Source organism: Sinocyclocheilus anshuiensis, unplaced genomic scaffold, assembly GCF_001515605.1.
Source record: "Sinocyclocheilus anshuiensis isolate Anshui unplaced genomic scaffold, SAMN03320099.WGS_v1.1 scaffold805, whole genome shotgun sequence".
NCBI lineage: Eukaryota > Metazoa > Chordata > Actinopteri > Cypriniformes > Cyprinidae > Sinocyclocheilus > Sinocyclocheilus anshuiensis.
In genome coordinates, this window is record NW_015540884.1 from 272,556 (window position 1) to 290,079 (window position 17,524).

Genomic DNA, 17,524 nt, shown 5'->3' on the forward strand with positions numbered 1-17,524 from the left:
ATTAAAACCCATTATAAACGAGGCATTCGTTGCATCCAGTGGTTAACCAGAGATTCATCCACCTTCAGCAGTAGGTCCACTAAAAGCATAATTTAGTCAATCCAGAAATCAAATGACACTCATCTTTGGAAAAAATAAATAATTTAAGTGCTTCGATAAAAATACATACAATAAATAACCTCTTGAATGCTTTTCCCCATAGGACAATAGTAACCATCGACATGCCACAAATGCTGTCATTAGAGCTCCAGAAGCCAGCAACAGAAAACATGATAACTCCATTAGACATCCTTTCATAATCAATGACTAGCATACACTTTCAAGTGCACAGTCAATCCTCAATGTACAATAGACTGGACAGAATAGAATGCTAAAAATAACAACACAAACAGAACCTTCAATTCAAAACAACACGCGGAGGTGAAACTAGTCGACAATTGAGCCTTTATAAACAGTGATTTGGGTGGATGATTCATTGGTGCTGCACACAAACATGTGTTGCGTGTGAGTCTGTATGCTCATTAAGTTTCCATCATTCACACTAACTGTGTCCAGCACTACATTATTAAGAGTCCTCCATGATCAATTCGTTTCTCGGTGGCTGACAATTTAACGTGGCCTACGTGCAGCATAGCCTACACATGCAGTGACAAGTCCTCAGGGCCCTGAAGTGTCAGAAACCCTCTAGAGGCACATAACATTAGGGCTGTTCGAAAAACGTGTGTTTGTTATTTAAATTAGAATTAGTATCACCGTAACCTTGGTGACAGCACGGGCCATAAGCATACAGATATGTGTCTGCGTATGCTCAGTTGTGATTCTTTTCTATGGGATATTTCATGTTGCATGTTCCTGACACATTTCTGCTCTGCAGGAACCACATGCAGATAACTATTAGTACATAAAACTGCATATGTGATATTTTGACAAGGTTAACATGAAGCGATACACATGCACGCTTTTAAGCTCATGTTAAGCGGACTGGAGAAGCATTAATCTACACCTGCAGCTATGGGGGACTATAGGGAGAAACTCATCAAGTGGACATCCCATGTTTATTAGCATGCTGTCTGACCACAGTCCACTGACATCAGGACAGATGACTAATTACTATAGCATGACCCAAGTCTGACATTCTTCCTCCACTTCATTCCCTATTATCAGCTTTCTTTTTCCTTAATTTTTCTATCTATCTGCACTGTAAAAAATATATAAAACAGAGATTATTGGAGTACATATTACATTAAAATACTATATACGTTTTTTCTGCTTTCTGCTTGTTACTTACCATCTATTTACGTATCTATGAAATAGGAATTATATTTTACATTGAAAAAAATAACATTCTCCCCCACAATTCTTATTAGATTCAAAATAATTTAGAATATAATATAATATTTAAATATTATAGACCCCTTTTCAGTTAGTAAACATTGTGACATTTTTTTATGGGCGGAGCTTTGGTGGAGGCAGATAGATTCCCCTGACCGCTTCACTAACGCTAGCTAGCAGGTTTTGTTTCAGTTAACAATGACTGGAGAAAATTCTATTTTATCTGAATATGTAATGTCACTCACTGTCCGGGAACGTGATTATTATTTGAAAATGTTAACTTTAACGGAAGGAACCAGTTTGGCCAACTCGTACACGCTCACTCAATGGATGGACGATCTGACAGGAGTGGAGAAACCAAGCGTGTAGTAAATAGAAACTGAGGGCATATAAATATTTAGATGCCTATAACTATGTACTAACTGTGGCAATTGTAAGCAAATACAACTACTTGAACACACACCTGACACATTACATGGGCCTTCACTGTTCCCTCTCTCTGGTCGTTAGTTAACTTGTTCCCCAAATTCTGATTAGGTGGGCATGCATGAGAAATCTTTAGACTTGTATCCAAACCATAATCCATACCAACAAAAGACAATAGTTTATTTAACCTTAACTGATAAGAAGTGTGCACTGCAAACGTGAGCATTTTTGATGATCGTTTCTGTCCAGTTTTATTGCCTTTAACCACAGCTGTCGTCGTTTTTTGTCTGGCAATGGCAGCAGGTATGCGATAAAATTTCAAATTAGAGCCTGTACTCCATTGATTCTGACACTAAACAACACAACAAGATGACATTTTAAGCTCCTTATGTGGCCGACTCTGTGCTGGTTTGCATTGGCCGCCTTCAGTTATTCCTTTGTTTTGCCTCCAGCTAATGCTGTGACGTAATTATGACGTTGGGACTAAAAGGGCCTATACATACCACATAAATATTAGATCATATTACTACTACTACTAGTAGTAATAATAATAATAATAACATACACTGTAAAAAAATGTACTGGTAATTTTCTGCCTGTACATTATCCATTCATTTTACAGAGATTTGCATTAACTCTAATACACAACGCAATGCAGTGCATAATTCATAATACAGGTAAAAACCTGTAAAAAATCAATATGGAAAATGCCTTTATATTAATACAGTACAATGCACTCTATTTTTACAGATTTTTAGAGCATATAATATAATCTAATATTACAATATTACAGAATTTACAACATATATATATATATATATATATATATATATATACAGTATATATATATATATATAAAATAAATAATATTTTTTAAATGAGAGTAATGAGAAAAGAATATGTGCCTAATTTTCATGAAAATAAAACAGAATGTAAAAACTGTATCTATCATCTGTCCTTTCATATGAGAGTTGGGGTCAGACATGGCCCATACAGACTCCAAACAAGACAAATGAGAACAATAAAGCTGCCAGTTTCCTGACACCTCATTTGAACTGTGCAGGACAAGAGGGCTGTACGTGTTTGAATGTGTGTGACATTCGATAGTCTTAGCTCTGAACTGATAATGCCTCTTTTAATGAGGCTTATCCCTAAGCAAATGGGAGTCAAACTAAATGAATGTTTTCTCAACCTTCACACACTATCAGTGAATTTTGCAGTTGCTTTCTTCATTACATTAACATGATCCACCCAGCTGCCAAATAGCCAACACAGTGATTAGACCAATACATTATTATTAACATTCATTTGTGGGAAATAGGTTGTGGAGGGAGGCTATGAATGATTGTGATGTGAATGGATGGGGAGGAGTGAAATTTAAACAAGCTTTGAGGAAGGGCGTGTGTGTGTGTGTGTGTGTGTGTGTGTGTGTGACTGTTCACAGGTGACAACGCTGTACATCTTAGCATGTTAGTGGGTAATTAGTTGCTCTCTCGCTCTCACAGCTGATGTCTCTTATGACATAGTGGACCAGTAGCCCTCCTTGACCTTTTCCTCAGCCCATATTAAGCTCAATTTGGAGCATGTGTTCTTGAACTAACCTTTTCCCAGGTCTGCAATGTGAGAAGAGGCCTGTGGCCATTGCTGTTCTCATCAACACAATCTCCTACCCTCTTCTCTGCACTGAACAATATGAAAATGGATAAATGCATGGTTGTCCAGTGACCAGTGAATGAGAAAACTCTTGAACTCAGATGGTATTACTCAGAAATAAGGAATAATTTATATATATTTTGCATAAAGAAAATAATGTGTTTAGCATTATTATATGTAATAATTCTGTTAGTATTTCCCTCCAAATGCACCATAATGCATCCAGATATTTCACATTTCTTTTGTAAAATTCTCATCAGTTTTCGAAATAACTACTATATAAATATATATATTATTTTATAAATATAATACAAAATAAATTTATAATCAAATCATAATACAAATGAAAATTTACTTAATTTTCATGACAATATAATCATCACAAAATATTGAGAAGCACAACTGTTTTCACCATTGATGATAATAAGAAATGTTTCTTGAGCACTAATTCAGCATTTACAATGATTTCTGAAGGACCATGTGACACTGAAGATTGGAGTAATGGCTGTTGAAAATTTAGCTTTGCCATCAAAGGAATAAATTACATTTGAAAATATATTAAAATAGAGGGCAGTTCTTTAAATTGTAATAATATTCCACAATATTACTGTTATTGATCAAATAAATGTAGCCTTGGTGTAGAGGTCTGCACAGGCTTTAAACTGAAGCCCGAACCCGACCCGTACCCGAGATCTTCTGACCCAGCCCGACCCGACCCGAGCGGCACAGTTCAATTTAGAGCCCGAACCCGGTCACATAAATTCTGCCGAATTTTTGAATGGTTGTATACGACAAGACAATAATTCTTCCATCGTGCAAATTATGGTCATTTTCGTCATTTAAAGCTCGTTAGCATTAGGCCTGCTTTAAATCAGACACAGAGGTGCAGTGCGGTAAGATCGCATTTATTTGAATGAATTAATTATATAATTTATTTGAATTAGCGAGAGAGAGAAAGAGAGAGAGAGGGATGAAAGTTGCGTGTGTGAACCTGCATCTGCGCGCCTCTCTCTACAAGCAATGAGGCTTAGTTCCTTCAATGGTATGCAAATAATTCTGGGTAGTACTACTTAAAAGTTGATCTAATGTGATAAAGAAACGTGCATGAATGTGAACATAAAGACTGGGACATGCTTGGATGTTAAACAGAGTTATTAAGCACAATATGCACTGAAGAACTCGTCCTGACACACAGCCGAAGCATTCATACAGAGAGCATCTCAGTCAGCATGCGATCAAGAATTCGGGACGCGCATGATGATAAATAAATAAAATAAAAATAGCTATATCGAGATATGTATCGTTATCATTAAATAAAATTTCTCATACCGTGAAATAAGATTTTGGCCATATTGCCCAACCCTAAAGCTTTATAACTTATTTTTATAATATTTTTATCTAAAATTTGTCAGGATATTAATGTTTATATACACCATAGTTATCGTTGATGAGATATGTATCGTTATCATGAAATAAAATTTCTCATACCGTGAAATAAGATTTTGGCCATATTGCCCAACCCTAAAGCTTTATAACTTATTTTTATAATATTTTTATCTAAAATTTGTCAGGATATTAATGTTTATATACACCATAGTTATCGTTGATCAGAAATACAGTAAAATTACTAATATTGTGAAATCTTATTACAATTTGAAATAGCTGTTTTCTATTTTAATATATTTTAAAATGTAATTTATTCCTGTGATGGCAAAGCTGAATTTTCAGTATCATTACTCCAGTCTTTAGTCTCATATGATCCTTCAGAAATCATTCTAATATGAAGATATTGGTGCTCAAGATTTCCTGTTATTACTACTGTTGAAAACAGGTGTGCTGCTTAATATTTAAACTGTGATGCATTTTGTTTTTGATGAATAGAAAGCTCAAAAGGACAGCATTTGTTGGATTGTTTTTTGTAACAATGCAAAAGGCTATACTGTCACTTTTGAAAAATTAAGTTTATAAAATTAGCTTTTAATTTTTAATTATGGCTGGTGACAAAGAATTCAAATTGGCGAAAAGAAATATTTGACTCTTTACATAAGGAAAGAGATTTATGATCACACAGAACACAGCACCATCTGTAATTATTTCTCATCAATGAAACTCGCACCTTAAAAGCCCTGAAGACTCTTCAACTATCTAATACAAAATGATGGTTTGACATACTGTAATAATCCACTAACCATGTTGTGATGTACCGCTCACTGATCACTCTCTTCTGTATAACGGTTTCCTTACTCCAATCAACTTTAAGCGTTAAATATCAAAATATCCCTCTCAATGACACATTCCTAAAACATACGTACAATAAAGTTCAAAAAAGTGAATCAGACCATAAAAAGAATTTTTACTTAGCATTTAAATTAGCATTCGTTTTTATTTATTCATTAAATAACAAAAAAAAAAAATCCTAATTAAAAAAGATGCTGTGACCGCAGTCTAGTCAAGAGAGAATCAGAGGTACAGAGAACATGTGCGTATACTTTGAGGTAAAAGAAAAAGTAGATGAAATACGTTTTCTTTTCTGCTAAATTAGTAAAGTAAAAATTAGTTTTTTTACTGAGAGGAAATTGGGGGTGGGATTGGGAAATAGCATTGAGCTGGATTCTAACTTGGGCCTTATTTTATGACGTACGGGATGAGCATGTTAAGACAGAAGGCCACTTACCTTTTTCATATGACACTTCTGATAACCCACCATCACAACCACAAGTCAAAGGTAGAGAAGTATTCAAACTAAAGCCTAAATAACCATAGCCAAACACTTAAAAGTGTTTAAACTTTCAGCTATCACACTTTCCGTTTCCAGTTATTTGTGTAGTTCTGTTTGGTGACCCTAGTGGTGCAGAATTTACACACTTCGCTTTTAAAGACGTCAATTCCTTTCACTCTACATTCCTTTGGCAATGTTGTATTTAAACAGTCATGCCAATAAAACTTGCCTGAAAGACGAGAGAGAGGGACAGTGTGAGAGAGTGGGTCAGGGCCTGTGCTCCTTACCGGATAGCCCTCTGTTTTCTTCTGGCACCACTTCAGTAGAGCGTTCCTCTTAGATCCACCGTACTCCCGCGCCAGAGCAGACAGCGGGTCTGTTCTTTCCACACTAGCATCAGGGGACACACACACACGTACGGTCACTAACACTGCATCTGTACATGTGTGTGAGATCTCACGGGGTTTGTGACTAGATCTGAGATTCATTTATAGTGTGTGACATGCACTCGTAACATTTAGTTAGTTCCTAAATGCGATTATAGCGTTGAGCCAAATGTATTTACGTACAACTGTGTGTCAAGGCAAACTGATAATCTGCACAAAATAAATACTATATATAAATTATTATATAAATATATATATAAAAAATAACGTAACGACTCTGTGTGAGATTGTGTGTCTTTGACTTGACGGGTTAAGTGTTTATCCACTGCTAAAATCCTCACACACATGTGAGAGTACATCAGGGGCGTCGCTCTGAGAGAGACACAGCATGAAAGCTAATCAGATTGCCTTGTTGTGTGTTCATGGGAAGATTAGATGTCTTTGTGGTCATTGCACTGGAAGTCAGAATGCTGTATGCGTCATTGTTTTATCATCTTTCACATTGATGTCCGTAAGGGTTTGAAACAAATAAAAGACTCAATATATATTCTCGAATACATAATATAATATTTAATGTTATAAAGGGATTACATTACTATTCTGTGAAAGAGATTAATACTTTTATTCAGCAAGAACACATTAAATTTATCAAAAATGTAATGAGTGAAATTATATTGTTACGAAAGCTTTCTATTTCAAATAAATCATGTTCTTTTGAACTGAAATTAAAGAATCCTGAACAAAAAGTATCATGGTTTCCACAAAAATATTAAGCAGCACAACTGTTTTCAACATTGATAATGATAAGAAATTGTTTTTTTTGTTTGTTTGTTTTTTTTTGCTGCAAATCAGCATATTAGAATGATTTCTGAAGGATCATGCGACACTACAGACTGGAGTAATGATGCTGGAAATTTAGCTTTGAGAATCACAGGAATAAATTACATTTTAAAATATACTGAAATAGAAAACAGTTCTTTTAAATTGTAATAATATTACACAATAGTACTGTTTTTATTACTGTATGTTTGATCAATGAATGCAGCCTTAGTGAGCAAAATCTATTCATAAAATGTAAAAAAAAAAACATAAAATAAGATTTAGAAAAAAAAAAAGAAACTTTTTAATGGTAGTGTAGATAAAGGCAATTCTAAAATTCTTAATAATAATGAAAAATACAGCAAATAGTGCCTGTGGTCTTTCTATATGAAATTTTAATTAAAAAAAAAAAATGTAACATTTAAAAATGGTGAAAAGTTTAAATGATATGTTACAGGACCATGACAAATTTATATATTCATGTACTTTTTAAACTAAAATATTAGAAAATCTTAAAAAAAAAAAATCCATGAACACATTATGAGTCAACTTCTCAAGTGTTTTTGAAGCAGGGCAAAGAAAGGTAATGACTAAAGTTCTCTACTAAAACCTTTTTTCTTTCTATCAGTTTGTGCCAAGTATGATTCTGTTCAAAGAGTGAATCACCAAAGAGACTTGCCTAACTCAAGGCATTGTTTCTAAACAGGACAGCAGAGGCTAGCAAAATGAAAAAAGGGAGAAATTGTTGAAGAATGCAAATGTATCATGGATGAGAAATACAATTCAAGTCTTTCTAATCTGAGTCATCTTATTAGCCTATGTCTCAACTTCATTCACATATTTTTAGTGGAGAAAGGTAGCTGTGTGTCTTTCTGTTGTTTTAGTGCCCCTAGTGAGCAAGACATTCACTGCATCTGTGGTTTTGTGTTTTTGAAGCTTACTTGAGTTTGCTGTTGGCTCTGTTGTAAGTAAAAGAGGATGTGTGGCCATTGAAGTGAGCAGGGGTTTTAATCACAGACTCGAGGGACGGACTCTTCCTCATAAGAGACGAGGGCTTCAGTTCATCACACGACCCTGAGAAAGACAAAACCACAGACACACAGGGGAAATTTAATATTGTGTCCCATTATTGCCACATTTCTGGGGAATATCTTCTCTAAGGACATAATAAAATCCACAAAGAGAAGTTTAATGACACACTATTTATTTAAATTAAGATAACTGATACTACGCATGACAAAGCAAACCACCTTCTGAAGAAATAGTACACCAAAATAATACATGGCCCATGACCAAAAGGTTTGGGGTCAGTACGTTTTTTTTTTTTAAGAAATTAATACTTTTATTCTGCAAGGATGTATTAAAATGATGGAAAAGTGACAGAAAAAAATTGCTACAAAATAAAATTCAAATAAATGTTATTTTCAACTTTCTATTCATCAAATAATCATAAAAAAAAAAAAACACTGTTTCCACAGAAATCCTAAGCAGCCCAACTGCTTTCGGCTGTGATATTAATAAGAAATGTTTCATGAGCAGTAAATCAGCATATCAGAATGATTTCTGAAGGATCATGTGATGTGACACTAAAGACTGGAGTAGTGACTGCTTTAAATGTAATATTTTATACTATTACTGTTTTTACAGTGTTTAGATGAAATAAATGCAGCCCTGGTAAGACTTAAAAGAGACTTAAAACATAAAAAGATTTTACTGACCCTAAACATTTGAATGGTAAATATGACTATTATTATTGGAAAAGAGATAGTGGAAGTCAATTGCGCATTCTGAAGGGTTTAAAAACAAGTGTGAAGATCATATTTTAAAGCACAAATATTCATTCTTACAGGAGTGTTATTTAAAATGTAAAGTTGTTGAAATCACAACTATTAACACAATTTCAAAATTTCTGTGGTAAGAAACAACGTCACAGATGCTATGAACGGTTTAACTTGTCCTTTAAATGTAAATGTGTCTCTGCAGTATGGATGTTTAAGGATAACTGAAGTGTTGTTTGAAGGACGCTGCTCAATTTCATGTCACTGTGAAGTACCATTGTGGGGGAAATCTCCAAAAGCGATTTTTCTCTCAAGGGTCTTTGACAGCGGCTTGATTCCAGAGTGTCTCTAGAAAGATAAAACGCATGTCAGTGACAGCATGGTTCATGCTCTAGTATAAATGTGTGGTGTATTATGAGATTTGTTGTACCTGAATGGGTGAGACAGCAGCAGCAGGGGCTGTACGGACTGGTATGCCACTCAGGGGGCTTCTGGGAGATGTATGCATCTGTACTGAGCTGCTGGGTCCATCTAGCAAAATACAGTGGAACACTTTTAAAATGGCCATAGAAAATCCTATTTCCAGCCACACAGATAACATAAAACATCTGGATGGATAGTTGATAGATAGTAATGGATATCATTATTTACCTTCCCTCATGTCGTTCCAAACCTGTACGACTTTTGGAACACAAAAGAAGGTCTTTTGAAGAATGCTGGTAATTAAATAATACACCCCGTGAAACTGTGGTTTACAGTGAATTTAGAACAGCTAAAGTGTATTGATAGACACAATGTGGAGTGGAGAGACTAAAACCCACTTATCTGTTCTAAATTCACTGTAAACCATGGCTTTACAGGGCTTACTGCTTTTATAAAATGTACTTATCCCACCCAATAAATCAAAACTTTCAACAAAATCTGAAACATTTTTCAAAGTGGTGTAGTAATATTGATGTAATGAGGTGTATGTTTCTAAAGTAATTTACAACAGCTTTGAATGTGATTAAACCAATCATAATCAAGGACTGGAACTAGAGGTCTGCATTCCCGTGGGACCCGACCAGATTTTTTGCACCGCGGGATTAAATTCCCGAATAAAACACTGTAGTCGTCGGTAACTCTGGTGTAATTTGAACGGAAGCGGGCGGTCTAACAATATCCCGTTCCCGACTTCCTTTCAGAACGCGCGTGCAAAATGCACTTTTGTGCGCTCAAAATATGATCTTTCGCGCGCAGAATTGTGGCAGAAATGTAAGCCCGCAGGTTGTTGATGAGTGACAGAGCAGAATAAGGATGGAGCAAAGTGTGGATGCGCTGTCCTTGAAGGATGTTCAACTCGGTTTTGTTTATATTTTGCTTAGCCTATAATTTTAAATGACAGATGTCGTATTTATTTATTTTTCTCTGCGACACTTTTCCTACTGTGTTGACAGAAAAATGTCAAACGAATTTAGTATTTTGACAAGACGAATAAAAATAGCCAATAGGCTATTTTTGTAAACCTAATTTTTTTTTTCTCTCTGCGACACTTTTTAATATTGTGTTATAAATGTTAACCGAATTGTATCCTGACAAGACGAATAAAAATAAGATATACAATTTTTGTACAACATTTTTTATTTTCTCTGACACTTTTTTCCTACTGTGTTGCATAAAATATTAAACGAATGTTGTGTCTTAAGATAATTCATATAAATCCAAGTCAAAGTCAATAAATTCAAGACTCTTGACAAGACGAATAAAATAACATACAATTTTGTGTCAGACTACACTTTTATTTGTTAGTCTATCTCTCTTTCTTTCAGTAGCGAAAATTTGAATGTGAGATTCTGGAAACGAGATCTAAATTTAGCGGGAACGGTCGGGTCGGGAAGAAAATTTTTCTAAGCGGACAGCGGGTGAACAAAGAGTGAATATATAGCGGGAGCAGGTGGGTGCAGAATATAACCTTGCGGGAGCGAGATTAAAAAAATAGTCCCGCACAGACCTCTAACGAACTATCCGTTTTATAACAGTTTGGTGACCACTGACTTTTATTGTATGGACCAAACAAAAAAAAAAAACTCAAAATATCTTCTTTTGTGTTCCACAGAAAAAAGGTAGTCATATGCTTATAAAAATTACATTAGGGTGAGTAAATGATGACAGAATTTAAATATTATCACTTGAATTATCATTTACACAGGAAGTAGGATATAATACGCATCCATCCAATCAATTTTTTACTGGCCCATCCTTGGAAAAACAGCATGCAAAGGTTCACAAATTAGTCTGTAACCAAAATTTGCCACTCAAACTGTCAAGGTCATATAAAATGTAAATGTGGGAGGACATATGTTAATATTGACATTCATCTGGCTTCTGAAATTTTGTCAGCAAATTCGGAATGAGCCGTTTTTGCATCTTAGATGGTCTTTGGAGCTGGGGAGGAAGTTTGGAGTTAGATTTTTTTTTTTTATAGTACAATTAACTTTTATTTCTAAAGTTCAGAGAAAATTTTATTAGTCATAATACAACCCATTTAAGGTAAAGAAATGGTTCATGAGGACCCTTATGAGGACAGTTATATTTGGATGAAGCTGGAATGACTGTCTGACGATGCCACATTAGAGTTTTTGTATTCTGCAGAACATTTTATAAAAATCACAAGCTTTACTAAAGGCTATTAATAATGGGACTCTTTTGTCTTTTTATTCTAAGAACATTAAACTACCTCTCCAATCTAACATGACATTTTTTGTGATTAATGAGCAGAAGTCCTGCTGTCTCACCACCCGTAACTTACAGAAGTATCTGTGCAACATAAAGACAGGCGGGAATGATTTGAGAGGTCTGGCTGCTGTAATGAAAGCCAGACTTTCCTGCTGCCGTGTTACTGATAGATTGTGATGGCAGACAGGAGATGTTTGGAGAGAATTACATCATCAGCTCAGATTAAAGAATGGCTTCTGTTAGCATCTGTTTCACCATGATAGCACCATGATCTAAAGATTTAATCACTGCCTAAATATTTTGTCAGCAGTCATTTTACGATCCGAGACATTTTACTCATTAATGTCTCAGATCTTAAAATGAATGTTACTTGGAAGAGAAAAGATGTGAAAAAGGGAGAGAACAAGAGTAAGAATAAGGGGAGACTGAGCGAAAAAAAGAAAAGCTGCAAGAAAGGTCTTGTCCTCACTCGACACAGCTGTGTCAAAAGACTTGATGAGAGATTTGACCGTGGCTCCTGGTTCTGAGGACGTGCTGCTTCCACTCCCATTGCCATTGGTTAGGCAACCACCAGTTGCATTCTGGGACACGGTCATTTGGCACCAGTGAGGACTGCCTTCTGAGTCAGAGAGACTAACGTCTTCACTCCATGACCTATCAATCACAGAACACATATACAGATATAGAGTGGCCACAGGGGTGTGAGTGTGTTTTACATGAGGCACTACATGTGTATGTGATGAATAAACTATTTGTTTTTTTGCTTTACAGTAAAATAAATAAATAAAATAAATATACATAAAATACAGATATAATTAGATGATTTTTGTTATTTTTTATGACTTTGTAAAAAAGAAACAGAAAAAGTAGATTGATATAATACGTTTAATAATTAAATAATATGAAATAATAGTAATTAATAGTAATTTCAAATCATACCAAAATGGCATTCATTATTAATGAATTGGCTAAACCTCACAAAATCATGTTTGGTTCACATCTCACCCCAATAATCGAAAGAGAAAAAAAGAGAAATTTAATTCATGTTAAAATAAAGCTATAAATAAATATAAATACAAATATTTTAGGACTACAATTTTTTGCATTGTCACATTATTTTCATCACAAATAAGCACATTTCCTAGTCAAATATTCTTATTATCATAATGTGTCTAGGCATGTGTAATCAGTATTATTCCCGATTCTCATTAGTTACAACAATTACTGTTATTTGTTATTTAATGAAAATGCTGCAATATAATGTATTTATTAAAATGCAATATTTTATCAACATACTGCATTAGAATGCAATGCAATACAATGCAGCAAACTAAAAGCAGGACAAATAATTTGTAAATACACTTTTTCCACATTGTAGTAATGAGAATGACATTGTTTATTTTATTTTTTTTGCATTATGGTACTGGAAAATGGGAGTAAACATGTACAATTAATGCCGGTATATAATTTCTTATTTCTATCTTTTGATTTTGGGATGAAACATAACCAGGCATGTCTTCTGACAGGTTTTGTGGGATTCAACAAGTATAATCAATCAATGAAAGACAAAATGATGGCTAATAGTTAAAAATTCACATTTAATGTCCACAAAATATTTTAAAAGAACTACATTAATGGATTAATTAAATAATTTTTAGTACATGACCATAAAGATAACATTTTTCATGTTTAATAAATACTCCGTAGACAACATACTACTGGTATATTAGAGCTAATTGTCCACACATCACACAGTGTGCGGGAGACTGTACAGTATATGCACATTTGAACACATTTAAGTGAAGTTTTACTACCGGAGGCAGAAATTTCCTCTTGTACAAAAAAGGTTCAATATGCATAAAGTATGCATGATATAAAATTGCTAAATATTAGCAAGAACTCTTAAAATACAGTTCTAGTGACGCCTCTGTTCAGGATAAAACCCCAAATTGTCTGTATCATGTTTCTTTACTGTAGATGGATGTATACAAACATGTGAAAGTGAAAAATGAGAAGCGGCCTTAAAAACACAAGAGACGTAACATGCTGGAATGATCTGATTTATTGAATCGAAAATACACAATACATTGATGGCAATTTTAAACATGTACATTTAAAACCCCATGTGTTAGAGATAAATAGTATTGTATCTCTCACGAGTACAAACGTCATTGCAGTCACATTAAAACAGTACATATGTTACATTTGCACATTCACTGAATTGTAACAGAAACTGCATCATTTAAAGGCAGAAAAGGTGTGAAACTACTGAACATGAAATCATATATTGGCACAGTCATGTCCTGAACTGTTAATACCAGCAAGTAATATAATTTCTGATAAACTGCATCTAGATGAATATGTTTCTGTGAGATGTACAACCTGAGATTTGACAAAACGGCAGTCGAGGACCTGACTTCAAGCCTTTTAAAATCTCGAAGATGATATTGTACACTTCATACTTCAGAGTCATGTCTCATTCGCATTCGTAATATCATGTGATGTTCACATTCATGAGAAATTTTCAAAGTGAAATTTGCCACAGATGATTAAACAATGCAAATAGGGATGTGGATGTGGAGTGGAAAGCTTCATGCATGAGGAACACAAACAGAAGTGCTTAGTTAAGTTGTTTACTTTGATTGTGAGGTAAAGCACGTTTCTCAAAAGCTCGACTGATTTCTTATCACTACTTCTAGTGACGCAACCGAAATGACAGAGTGATGATACAACCACCTTAACCCTACACCAAGTCATCTTCATTGGTTAGTGCTTGAGTAAATCAAATGAAAACGTTGAAAAGTCAGAGGTTTGTAACTATAAGAATCTGTGTGTTTAAAGACTACAACAAGCTTGATATGTTGGAGTGTTGATAGAAATTGTTTGTCTGCCATCTAGTGTTGGATTTGCACACAGCAGTTAGAAACCAAAATTTCATCATTCGAAAAGTGGCACATGAAAATTCCCAATGTTTTCATGTAACTCAAATAGATGTATCTGCTATGCCTAATGTGTAAACAGAAAATATGAAAGAAATGACATGGAATAGAGGCAATTAAACGGTTTACCCTGGTTAATTACATTTGCCTTAATCTAGTTCAATTTGGGATTATTTTAGGCAGAAACAGTTCTTTGGCTGCTGTCGAAATACAAACCATTAAAACAAAATCAAAAAGTGCTGGTAAAGTATTAAAGGTCCATAAATGTTGGCTTTATTCCCAAGGCAGCACAATACAAAGCTATTTTTGTACTGTAAAAAGACAGTGCCCAGTCAGGGATATAATAAATAAATTTTACAGATACATCCTTACACAATTTGTTCACTTTTTCTTCCATCTATCCCCAACATTTAAGTTGGCCCTGCTTAAAGTTGTAACAACACAAGCCTAAAGCAGGATCACATGATCAAACACACATCAAATAGTGCAGGTGCTGTTTGCTTTAGAACAAATAGAAATTTCTCCTCCGAGCAGCTGTGGAAACAGCATATGTATTCCGGTTTTGTGATTTTTTTTTTCTTCTTTCCATCAAAAATTAAGAATTTGTTTCCACTTTCTCTTCAAGATTAATACTGACACACAGATAACTCTGTATTAGAATACTGTAAACCAGTCATCAGTTTTAACCCATCTATCGCCCCTCAACTGCAGTCTTGGAGGCCTCAAATGCAGGTCCAGTGGTGATCCTGAAAGAAACAGAGAAAACAAAGGTATATTTAAGGTTCAAATGAAGGTTTGGAATAAAGATATATTAAAAATACTTGCTAAATTGAGTTTATTAGGACGAAAGCCTCAGATTGACTCATTAAGAAGCAGCATCATCAGTAAATCGAGCGTCATTTATAAAACAAATGTTTTCATCAAGGCAGCAAATGCTCATTCGTCATCATCAACCTTCATGCATCTCTCTGGAAATCAATAAAACATCTGATATTTTTCATTAGCAGTTTTTTAAGCAGGTCTGATGATTGAAGGAAGAAAACCTTCAAACGTTTCCAGCAACCTGAGATGTTTGCTTCACAACCTGTGTGCAAAAATCATAGCAAACAGCAGATGTCGCCACATACAACATTTTCAAGGGCAAGAATGTAAGGAAGAAAGGACAATTTGCAAGCAAAGCAGCCCCAGCCTATTTGAATAAAATGAGCACAGCCAATCAGATAGTAGTATTGTTCAAAGCAGTGGGTGGGTAGCTAAGGCAAGGAAAACAGGCAAGACACAAGCTGTTGAACATCCTCAGTGATTAAATCACTCTGACCATCCATAAGCATTCTGTATGAGTGCTGGGCTGGTGCTAGCAGTGCACTCACCTGGGTCAGAGGGAAATCCTTTAGAGAGCAATCTCGGGGAGCATCTGAGGGAGGGGGAGATCGACACACACTGGCTGTCCGTTTGAACGGAGGGGAAGAGTTTTTAAAGATCTAGCAACTCCAACGCACTACTTATAAAAGCGCTGTTTTATTAAGCCCGTCTCAAAATAAATAATCGGGTATTCAATACATGCACTCAGGCTCATAATCTTATTGGATTCCTATAATGAAGTGCACATGATAATGGGAGAAAATGTTGTTGCTAATGCTCTGCAGACTGATGCAAAATATTTTACGAAGCTAGCACATAAAACAGACATGAACACCAAAGCATTAATGCCAGCCCAACACCAAAGAGTAAAGACTATTTGACACAGGTAAAGATGTAGCTGGGGACATTCATTTTCCTCAAACAGTTTGTTCAGTGTATCAGATGTTGTTCTTGGAGGATGAAATGTATCAATTTGCACATAAAATAGATCTTTATTTCATTATCAGTTCAAGCTCAGTTCATCTGAATATATGAGTGTTTAAAATTTAAAAGATATGACAGGTATATTTGTGTGTTAAAAATAAGGCAGTGGGAGTCAGTGGCTGTATAAGAAACGTGAAAAAAAAATGTATTCAGTGCCTATGACTTCCCACATTTTGTGTGTACATGCTTTGGTGGCTGGTTGACAAAATAAAAATGCGGTTTAATTGAGCAGTTGAACAAACTAACTACCATTTACAGTGTTGTTATTGTTAACTAAAACTATTAAAATTGTTTTCATTAACTGAAATAAAGTTTTAGTAAAAAAAAACCTTTATGTAACATTTGTAATTTCCTAAGTTTTTTTTCTTACTGAAATAAAAAAAGTTGAAGTACTAAAATGACTCAAACTAAAACTGAAATAAAAACATTATATATTTAATATTTCATATATTATATATTTAATAATATTTTTAAAAATGACAAAAGCACATACCAAAATTAATAAAACTTCAAATGAAAACTGAATATATGAAAACACAAGCAAATTCAAAATATGAATAAATACTACAATAGAATACAAACAATATTAATATAACCCTGAACATTTATAAAAGTCCAACTTTTTAACTTATGATTCAATTTCTTGTAAGAAATAATCAAGCAAATATTTGATGAAGTCTAAAGTTCACTTGAACTTGTCTTTTATCTTTTAATGTCTTTTAAGGTACTTTTTTCCTCAAGAGTTAAAAGGAATATCTACCGACTAAACAGCAAAGCAGCTGCCTTTGGTTTTGAACACAGTAGGTGAGTTTTTTTGGGGCCATATCACAGTTTGCAGCTACTATACCCAAAAAAAACAAAAAAACAGATGCAAGATAGTGTGTAAAAGCAGAGGAGTGAGGGTAATTTTGC

At 34.5% G+C, this 17,524-nt stretch overlaps 1 protein-coding gene across 1 annotated transcript in view; it reads right to left on the bottom strand.

Moving 5' to 3' along the window:
- The window catches only part of LOC107688619 (cytospin-B-like), an 80,468-nt gene that overhangs the window by 21,786 nt on the left and 41,158 nt on the right, over positions 1-17,524 (bottom strand). Inside the window, exons 8-12 of the mRNA XM_016486332.1 lie at positions 12,298-12,482; positions 9,544-9,644; positions 9,389-9,461; positions 8,277-8,409; positions 6,418-6,520 (exon numbers count right to left, since the gene is read on the bottom strand). Coding sequence (XP_016341818.1) covers positions 6,418-6,520; positions 8,277-8,409; positions 9,389-9,461; positions 9,544-9,644; positions 12,298-12,482 — 595 coding nt within the window. The remainder of the gene's footprint in view (positions 1-6,417; positions 6,521-8,276; positions 8,410-9,388; positions 9,462-9,543; positions 9,645-12,297; positions 12,483-17,524) is intronic.